This window comes from Canis lupus, chromosome 3 (genome assembly GCF_011100685.1).
Source record: "Canis lupus familiaris isolate Mischka breed German Shepherd chromosome 3, alternate assembly UU_Cfam_GSD_1.0, whole genome shotgun sequence".
In the NCBI taxonomy this organism is placed as follows: Eukaryota; Metazoa; Chordata; class Mammalia; order Carnivora; family Canidae; genus Canis; species Canis lupus.
This window is the reverse complement of record NC_049224.1, coordinates 39,247,987-39,258,639: the sequence shown is the minus strand read 5'-3', so window position 1 is coordinate 39,258,639 and position 10,653 is coordinate 39,247,987. Positions and strand designations below refer to the sequence as shown.

Below are 10,653 nucleotides of genomic sequence, written 5' to 3'. Positions count from 1 at the left end.
GAAAAGTTGGTATAAGTTGGTCCCAGGGGTCTACAAGAATCTCTCATAATACTAGGATCATGTATTATAGCAGCTTTTTATTTATTTTTAATTTTAATTTTTAAGAGAGATCTACCTACTTATTGATGAGAAGAGGGAGAGAGACCCCCAAGCAGACTCCCCAGTGAGCAGAGAGCTGGATGTGGGGTTTGATCCCACAACTCGATCACAACCTGAGCTGAATCAAGAGTTAGATACTCAGCCGAATGAACCACCCAGGCATCCCTTTTGCAGCCTTATTATAAGAGAAAAACACTGAGGAGCAAGGAGGGTCAATGAATTATAGGATCAGAGCTAGGGTTAAATCAGCTCCCCACCCTTCTTTCCTGATTCATGTCTGTGAAACTGATTCACTTTATTAACATCTCCAAATTACAATTGTTTATCAAAAGAATGTTGGCTATTACAATCAATACAACAGAGTTTTAAAGTTCTCTATAATACAGAAATGATTTTTAAAATGGCAAAGTGATTGTAATTTCTGGATCTGTCTTTCCCTCTGCCCCCAAATCAGATTTCACAGAAAGTGTTCATCCTCTCTCAAATTTACAGAGAGAGTAGACCCACCTACACCAAAATCCTCTGCTTTGCTGCCTGGAGCTCTCTTTCCATGCCATTTATAAGTAGAAGGAATTGATTCACATATATTTTGTTTTGTTTTGTTTTGTTTTTGTTGTTGTTGTTTTTTTTAAAGATTTTATTCATTTATTCATAGAGATGCAGGGAGAGAGAGAGAGAGGCAGAGACAAGCAGGCTCCATGTGAGAGCCCAACGAGGGACCCAATCCAGGGTCTCCAGATCATGCCCTGGGCTGCAGGCGGTGCTAAACCGCTGCGCCACCGGGGCTGCCCTGATTCACATATATTTTGGAAGCACATCTAATACATAAATGGGAGTACATTGGAGGTTTCTACCATTCGGTCCTCTCCCCAGGATACACCAACTGGCATCACCCTATATTTAGTCCACATTTAATTCATTGCTGACACCTCCCAAGTATCTCAAATCCTTCCAGTTCTGGGTATCTCCACCATCTCTATCTTAATCTAAAACACTGTCATTTCTTGCCTAGACGAAAGCAATAACATGTGAGGCCTGCATTCTCGTGGGCATCCCTCAATCCATTTTCTGTAGAGGTTTCTTTTAGATAAACAGGTTTGGGCAGTGGAAAAGGACACAGGGACCCCCTGGCTTGAATCCATACAGGCCCATCAGGAGACCCATGTCAAAATATCCATAGGCTCTGACTGATCAATAGGCTACTTACAACTAGGCACAGTGACCAAAAAAGGGGACAATTCCATAAATTGCCAAACCTCCTTACCTTCCCTCCTTAAAAGCAGCCTCCTCCTCCTACCTCTTTGCAGACAGCCTCTCCTCTGCTTGCACCGTATTCAATAAACATCTACCTCCTTCATTCTGCTTCAGATGAATTCTTTCAGCTCCTACCCGATTGTTGCCCCACATTTGGGGGCTCCCTACTAATGGGACAGATAGGCCATTTAGACACATTTTCTACATTGTGGTCAGAAAGCTCTTTCCAAAGCTCCTTATTATCAGTTTTTTGGCACCATGCAGAATTCTCCACACATTGAACCTAGATGCAATTGGCCTTGGAGCAATTATCTGTGTGTTGTCAATCTAACCACTAGACTGAACATTCTCTAGCTTATTTGCTTTTGCTAATCTTACATCTTCATTGTCTGGCACACATTGGGGGCTTAACATATTTTTTGAATGCTGCATAATGTCAACAAACTCTTTGTAATTTACTTATTTGTTCTGCTTATTGTATTGTTTCTCTCCTTGGGTCTTATTTGTTTTGTTCACTTATGTACTTACTCTAAGAGCCTAGGAGTGCCTGGTGCTTAGAGATTCCTTCCTAAAATGTAAAACTGTTGGATGGGTGGAAATAGATAAATGAATGAACAAGGCAGGTGACTCCTTTGAGAACCTAACCTCTGCCTGTCCAGAATCTTGCTTTGGTATTGCTCCAAGCCCTTAAAAAGTGGGGCCTGAGAGTTTTTAGATAGAGAGTGTCTCTGGGAAATTAGAATTTGTACTCCAGCACTCTAAATGATGCCAGCCTGAGGCTCAGCCACGCTGTAGATAAAAACTGGAGGAAAGGCAGAGTTTGGCCACAGGCCAACATTTTGAGGTCAGTTACTTTATCTGTAGAATTCCCCACCTCTGGTTCATCCCTTGGCCATCCCTTTAAATTGGAAAATAAATCCCATCCCTGCTACGGGGATGGCTGATAAAGGCTTGAGCTATTGGCCCCTTCAAGAGGAATTTGCATTTTAATAGAGGCCCGTCAAGCCCCAAAGGAATCAATATCTCTAACGGTGAAATTTCAAGCACCAGCAACTGAGATGTTCTGGGGCGAGACTCTCCAGTGTTTTGGATCCAGCAGGGGACACCTTCAGTTCCACTGCACGACTGTGGAAGAATGGCCTGGGGGAATGACCTACCCTTGCCCTTTATTACTATGAACTTTGCCTTTTTATGCCTGATCCCTTTAGACTTCCCAACACTGGTGGGTCTCTTAATAACACAGTGTTTTTCAACACCGGTGGTCTGAAAGTTGTCACATCAACAGGCCACAAAGAAAATTGACAACCAAAACTTCCAAGTTTTCTGGGTACCTCAAGGGGGCCGAAAATCAATTGAAAACCTTATACTGGCTAAAGGGAGTGGGGGAGATTTAATAAGTAGTTAATGACATGGTTCATTTAAATTCGTTTTGTGCGATTTTAAAAAAAATAGATTTTATTGATTTATTCCAGACAGAGAGAGAGAGAGAGAGAGAGAGAGAGAGAGGCAGAGACATAGATGGAGAAGCAGGCTCCTCGCAGGAAACCTACTGTGGAACTCGATCCCAGGACCCGGGATCAACTCCTGAGCCAAAGGCAGACGGACGTTCGACCACTGAGCCACCCGGGCGTCCCTGAGCGGTTTGCTTTAAGCCCAAACTTTTCACTTGTATCCAAAGCCCTGCAAACTAAAGGTGAGTGAGTAAGAGACATCCGTTTGTGAACCGGGAATGTCTTAAATGCCCAGTCCTCCCGGGCTCAGTTCTCAGCAGACGGCTGGGGAAACTGCGGAACTGCAGGAAAGCGGCATCTTGGATCTTGGAATTCCGCATGCGGTAGAGGCTGCCGCGCGCCACACCTGGGGCAGCGCCCTGGGATTCCGCGCCCCCCGCCGCCGGGGGAGCGCCCTTCGGCGGCCGGGCCCAGGCTCGGCGGGCGGCGGGTCCCTGCGGCGCGGCCCTGGGCTCGCGCCGACGGAGGGTTCGGCCGCCGAGGCTGCAGCCCTCGACCTTGACGCGCCTGCGGGCCCCGCTCCCGACCCGCGCGGGGCCCTAGAGCGCCGAGGTCCGGCCTCGGGGACCGCCCCCGCGCCCCGGCCCCCGCCCCCGCCCCGCGCCCCGGCCCCCGCCCGGCGCCCCGGCCCCGCGCGCGGCGGCGGGGCTGGCGCTCGGGCACGGCGGCGGCTCGCCCCCGGCACGCGGCAGCTCGCGCCCGCGCTCGGGCGGGGAACGCGCGGGGCGGGCGGGAGAGGGCGCAGCGCGGCGCGGCCGGCGGGCGGCGGGCGGCCCTGCGGAGCGGCGGCGGCGGCGGCGGCGGCGGCATGGGCGCGGGCACGGGCAGGGCCAGCGGGCGCCCGGCTCCCCGCCCGGCCCGGCCCGCTCCCGGCGCGCGGCCGCCGCAGCCCCCGCGGCCCGCGGGAAGGCGGTCCCCTGGCCCGGCGCAACTTGCCTCGGACGCTCGGTGAGGAGAGGCGGCGGCGGCGGCGGCGGCGGGGGCGGGGGCGGCGGGGGCGGCTGGCGGGGGCGGCGGCGGCGGCTGGCGGGGGCGCGCGCCGGGCCCGGCCGGCGGGAGCGGGAGGCGTGCGGGCGCCCTGCGCGATGCCTCGGGCCGGCGGTCCCCGCGCGCCGCGCCCCGCCGCGCTGCCCCGCAGCCTGTCCCGCCTGCGCGAGTGCCCGGGCCGCTCCCGCGTCGTGCTGGCGCTCGGGGCCACGCAGATGGCGCTCGGATGCCTCATCGTGGCCGTCAGCTTCGCGGCGCTGGCGCTCACCACCTCGGCCCGCGTCCGCCACTCCTGCCCCTTCTGGGCCGGCTTCTCGGTGAGTGTCTGCGGCCCGGCGGGGCCGGCCCGGGGGCGCCAAGTTCGGGGCGCGGACGCCCGGGGCCGAGCTGCGGCGGCGCGGGGTGCAGTTCGGAAACTCCGCGCTGGGTAACTCCGGGGACCTGACTCACCGCTCCCGGGGCAGCGCATTCCCTTTCCTGCGGCGCCGATCCCCGACTCGACTTTTCTTGGAGGGAACCGCAGCCCGGGCGCAGCCCTCGGCCGAGCCGGCAGCCGCCGGAGGGACCCCGCGGTGAAGGGCGCGCGGCGGGCGCGCGTGCGGGGTGGAGCGTGCGCCCTGGGGACCCGCCGCTCTCCGCGGCTGGACTTCGGGGCGGCCCCGGCCCGGGGGAGGGAGGGAGGGAGGGTGCGCGCGTCTCGCCTCGGCGGAGGCCGGCCCGAGGGGCGGGGGCGCGGGCGCGGGCGCGGGCGCGGGGGCGGGAGCGAGACCCGCCGGCGAGACCCTCCAGCCCCCTGCGGCCGGCGGCGGACTTGGCGTTTCCCGCGCGCGTCTGGGACGCGGAGCCCTGTGGGCGGCGGGCGCGGGCGGGCGAGCCGGGGCCCCGTCCACACTCGGGTGCGACCCCTCCCTAGAGAGACCAGGGACTCACGGACCCCGCAGGAGACGCCACCGCGAGGTCTCCGCCCTAAGGAACCGACCGTCCCCGAGAGGGAATGGCCGGGCGGCGGTGCGTGGAGGCCTCTTTATATCCTTCTGATGAAAGTTGTGTTTTCCTTATATTGATAGAGAGTGGACATATGGAAACGGAAAAAAATACACGCAGAGGACACATTTATAAAGAGAAGCGCTTGTTCTGAGAACTCTTGACATCTGTAACTACATTTGGTTTGCGGTGCCGAAGTACATCTTATGGGCTTAAACTGTAAACTCAGTATGTTTTAATTCCATCTCCAGAAATCCAAACTAAGCCTTTGTAATGCATGTTTGCTGTTTGCTCTCGGATGTTGAAATTTAACAATTCTGCCCAGCGTTGCTGGTTCGCGTTGCAGTTCCTTTATAACGGCCTCTGTGCTTCAAGCCCATTGCAAGGCTTTTGAAATGAGATCGGAGTGAAACCGACTTTGATCCTTACAGGTGCGGTCCTTCACCCGGATAGGGGTGTTCATTTTCAAAGCTTGTTTCAGACCTCGGGTGAGGCTTGGAGAGCTGATTAGGAACCACAGTGTGTGTGTGGCCACAGCTCAGGGTGTTTAAATCCGAGAGAGGACGTTGGAGGCAGAAACCGGGGAGCCATGATTCAAATGGACCACTATATATAGTTTTCACACATCTGTTGCTCAGTTTTTAGCATTATTTAATATGCGTTATTTTCACGTCGTCTGTTTTGTGGGCACTGATGTTTATGTCTGCTGGAACCAGCCTACAGGTGGCAGACTGGTAAATTAGCCTCACTTCCTGGCTCCTCCCTGAGCCTCCCTTTGTCCCATTTAGACTTAGCTATGATTTTGGTACTCCCAGAGGGCATTGAAAAACAGCTGCCTTTTAATAATAAACCTAAAAGGGAAAACATGACCTGGACATGGTAGAAAAACTATGTGAAAAGTGTGCATTCACTCCATTTTAGTTTGAAGGGGTAAATTGTAATACAATAATTCTGCGTTCGTTTCCAGTGTTATTCCTTTCGACAGGTATAACCTATTCGTTTTACCTTTCCCCGATTCAGAGTAATTCTGCAAATGTCTGCTCTGTGCGGGCATTCTTCTACGCTCCGGGGACAGCAATGAACACAGCAAGCTCTGCTTACTTTTTTTTAGATTTTAAGGTAACTTCTCTATCTCCTACTCTACCCCTTTACATCCACTTTCTCACCGCCTTGTTTTCTTTCTTCAAACTTAATCTGCCACACGCACCTTTAAAGTTCTCTTAATACGGTATATGCCAAATTTCACATCTTGTCTCTGCTGTTGGCAGAAATAGTGGCTGTTTCCAGTTGGGACAGGTGTGCATGTTAGCCTGGCTGTGAGTGGTAACATTGGCCCCTTACCCTATATATGCCTGTCCTTTGAGGCCCGGAAACTGCCCTGCAAGGATATTTTTCATTTAAGGATAGTGACTAGGGTGTCTGGCTTTATTCTGAAGTCTGCCCTGTGGGGTAGCACTCTAGCTCCTCTGCATCTTCTGGAATGAAATGTGAGGGCTCTGTAGCAATCTCTAGATTTCCATGCCTTCTCTGTGGTTTGTACATGGGGAAGAATCCCTGTAAAAATGACTTGCCTCTATTTAAGAGAAAATAGTACATACAAAAAAGAGCTCACATTTTTTGAGCACGGACTGTGTGCCAGACATTAAGCTGAGTGTTTGATATGGTGTGATAGCACATTTCATCTGTGGTCATTGGTGTTCACACTCTTGTGCAGATCCTTCCACTTGAATTTGGACGGGGCTTCCAACGACTTGCCTTAGCCAATAGAGTCCTGACGACAGAGGCAGTCTCAGGGCTGGGCCTAAGCCCTAAGAAGTCTTGGCTGCTTCTGCAGGATACACTGAGATGGAGAGGGAGTAACTAACCTGCTGTATTTAGGGTTTTCCAGAGAAAGAACCAGTAGCTTGCTCATTCATCCAGTCCTCATTCCCTTGAGGAACAGGCCGATGTGGAAGCCGAGAAATCCCATGATCTTGCCATCTGTGAGCTGGAAGACCAAGGAAATTGGTGGTGTGATTCAGTCTGAAGGCAAAAGGCCAGGAACCAGGGGGCCAGTGGCGTAATTCTCGGTGGGAGTCTGAAAGTCTGAGAACCAGGAGTCCTGGTATCTAGAGGCAGGAGAAGACAGATGTCCCAGCTCACTGAGAAGGTGTGAATTCACCCTGCCTCCTTGCCCTCATATTTTATTCAGGCCCTCAAAGGATTGGGTGATGCAAGCCCTCCTTGGTGAGGGCAGCCTTCTTTACTCAGCTTACTGATTCAAATGCTAATCTCTTCCAGAGAAACCACCCCAGACACCCCCAGAAACCATGTTTTAACAGCTATCTGGGCATCCTCTAGTCCAATCAAGTGGATATATAAGATATAGAAAGTGGATATATGAGATTAATGTGTCCACTTCACTGCGTCCATGCCTGCAAAGGTGAAGATTCCAGAAAAATTTGGAGAGGCTTTGCATTCAGAAAGGCTATGTGAGGTTCAGGGAAGTATCTTGGCAAAGTTGGAGACAGGTGGGGGTGGGGTGGGCAGCAGGTCTGGCAAGAGGGAGCAGATGTTGCTATTTCAGCCATCTACGGACCACCTTCAAATGGTGTTCCTGCCCCAGGTCCTTGCCACCCAGCTGGGTGTTGGGAGGTGGGTCATCTCCCTCTGTGGTTGAATGCCTGGCCCATTTAGAGAGATGATGATCGGCGCGAACAGTTTAGGAGACTCATGGAGCTAGGTCTTGAATAGCTGTCCTTCAGCAGAGCAGCTTCATTATGTTTCTTTGAAAATTTTGTAAGGCCCAGGACATCAGAGACAAATTCACATTGTGAATTCTCTACTTTATCAGTGACACACATTGATAAGGATGGAGTCATTGGGAGCCAACTGTGTGGCTGTTATGTATGTATGTATGTATGTATGTGTATTTTGTTTTTCTGTGAAAGCAATGCTGTTGAATTTTTTTTCATACTTTGAAAGCAATATATACTTTTTGCAATAACTGAAACATAGAAGTGTAACAAAGGAAAAATGATAACAATGCCTCCTTCTATCCCAATTCTGGGCCACCAGGGAGCCTGTATTACCAGTGTTGGGTAATGGGATCCTTTTATGCTTTCCTTTACAATCACAAAAACATTAGAATTTATGCATATGTGTGGAATATGTTTCTTTTAAAAAAATTTACAAAAAGATTATGCCACATCCCATGCTCTGTGACTTTTTAAGTTTAGTATCTAATAAATATTCCCAGCCATAACCCATTATTTATGATTCCCATTATTTGTAATGACTACATTAGAGTCCATAGTATGAATTATTATAATTTATTCAGTTATTCTCCTGTTGGGAATATTCTGATTTTATCAGTTCTCTGCCTTTACAAATATTGCTGCTTATCTAATCTTAGGTGCCAGGACTTTTTTTGTTTTGTTTTGATTTTTTTTTTTTTTTTTTTTGAGCATAAATTCCCTGAAGTGGAATTGCTGGTCAGAGGGTATTCAAATTTAGAATTTTGTCGGATATTGCTAGATTGATTTCCTCAGAAGATTGTAGTCATGCCCATCCACAGAAGCATTTCATCAGTGTGCCCTTTTGCCACCTTCTTACCAGCACAGGATGTTAGCAATCCTTAACGTTTTTATTCACTGGATGGGAGAAATAAGATATTTCCTTGTTTTCATTTGATCTGCATTTCCCTGGTTACTTTATTATATGTTGCAAATATTTTCCTGCAATATCTTCACTTCTCATTTGCCTTAAATTTTTGGTGTCTTTTGCCATGTAGAGAATTTAAGGACTTCTTATGTAGTCAAATCTGTTCTTTTTCTCTTTTACAGTTTCTGGGTTCTTTTCTCAGAGTTTCGTGTGTGTGGGGTGTCCTCATTACAGACATCACACAAATATTCTTTTAAACTTCCTTCTAATGTTTTCATTTTATCTTTTAATATTCAAATTTTATTTTATCCAGAATTGATTTTTCTTTTGCTATGGAAAAAGGCCCTAACTTTATTTGCTTTCGGACAAATTTCCTGTGTGGTTCTGTTTTGGGCCTCTCTTCAGTTTTACTCTCTTAATTGTCTATGGCGGAGCCAAGACCAAATTATTTTGATTCTCGTAATCTCATGGTGAGGTTCATTATCTGGTAAGGCACACCTCTCCGCGCTCTGCTTTTTCCCAAGTGCCTTGGCTGCTCTTCCATATGAACTTTAAAATATCTTTATCTACTTGTTCTTTACCTTAGGATGTCATTATTTCACATCTGTTCCTGAAGAGCATTTTCACTAGATACAGAATTCTGGGTTGGCAGTGCTTTCCTTTCAGCCTTGAAAAATATTCCAATTCCAGCCATCCTTCATGTTTCCTGATAGAAATCCACAGTGATTTCAATTGTTATTGTCATAGGAGGTGGTGTACATTTTCTCCTGTCCTCTCCCTTCTGCCATTAGACTTATCCGGTGAGTTAATATATTTACTGTCTTTTCACTTAAAAGGATCCCATTTGGTTCTTCTTCGTATCTCCTATTTCCCCCCGCCCCCCCCTTGCTTTTTGTAGTTTTTCCTTTAATTCCAAAATAGTAACCTTTACTTACTGGAACATTTTTATTATCATTCCTTTACAGGCTTTTTGTTGGAGAATTCCAGAAACTATAATTGTTTTCCCCTGGAAGTTGACATTTTCCTGAGTCTTTGCATGCTGAATAATTTGGGGTTGTCTTTTAGACATATTGAATATTACGTTGTGAGTCTCTGGATACTATTTTGAATCCTGAGGAGAATGTTGATGTTTCTGTCTTAGTAGGCTATCAGTCCTCTTGAGTTTAGATCACAACTTCTGACCAGCCTACTGTGGATGGTGGTTCTGATGTCAGTTCAGTTTCCAAAGTCTCTATAATCCTAATCAGAGTTGTCTTGTACATGTGCCACCCAATGACCAATCTGGCTCTTGGTGATCTATCCTGTGGGTCTGTTCCCAAAGTTTGTGTTTTCTGTTTAGGGTTGGTAGTATGTATACATGTGCACCTTGGGGATGAGCCATGAATCCATAAATTAATTTTAGGAATCTCTTTCCCTGGCTCCTCCCTCTCTGGGACTTGGTTGGTTTGTTTCCCTGGAGCTTCCCTTATCTAGTCCTCTAAGAGGGCTAGGGCTTTACCTTGCTTTGCTACATACTTCCTGTGTGGCCATTTGGGTAGGGCCCATGCAGGACGAGAACAGATGGAGAGTCAGCGACAGCACTCTGCCCGGCCTTCTTGGGACCAAGCTTCTGCAATCAGAGAGGACTAACCCTTGTCTGTTCCTGTCGGGGCTCTGGTATTGCTTGGGGCTGAGGTTTGAGAGAAAGAAGAGAAAGACATCCAACGAGAAAAACGATGGGGATTGCCTTACTCTCTTTGGCACTGGGAAGCCTATTTCCAAATCCTTAAGCCAGAACTAGAGTGCTTCTGGACTCTTTTTGTCTGCATCCATGCTCAATTTTGGGTCTTAAGCTGTGTTGAGTTTTGGCTGGGGGACACTGTAGAGAGAAAAATGATAAAACTACTGCCAATTTGGTGGTACTTTGAATTATATTGTTCTTCCTCAGTCTAACTGCTGATTTACTTTTCAGAGTTTTCAAGCTGTTTATTCTGTGCCTTCTATTAGGTCATAGCTGCAATCAGTGGGAGACACAGGGTAATGTATGCTTGCTTCCTTTACCTGGAACTGGAACCACAATGTTTTTATTTTTAATATACTCAATATGTGAGTCAAACATCCAATAATCAGAGAGTTGGCCTTTAAATATAAGTCCACAGACATGTAGTTTTGAACTTGCAACAACTCTGAGAATATT

General features: G+C 48.8%; 1 protein-coding gene across 2 annotated transcripts in view; it reads left to right on the top strand.

The window, feature by feature from the left end:
* The first annotated feature begins 3,949 nt into the window (after positions 1-3,949).
* Positions 3,950-10,653, top strand: part of FAM189A1 (family with sequence similarity 189 member A1) — a 452,536-nt gene continuing 445,832 nt past the window's right edge. For both annotated transcript variants that reach the window (XM_038532624.1, XM_038532623.1), the window contains exon 1: positions 3,950-4,168. In XM_038532624.1, the coding sequence (XP_038388552.1) occupies positions 3,950-4,168 (219 nt within the window). The remainder of the gene's footprint in view (positions 4,169-10,653) is intronic.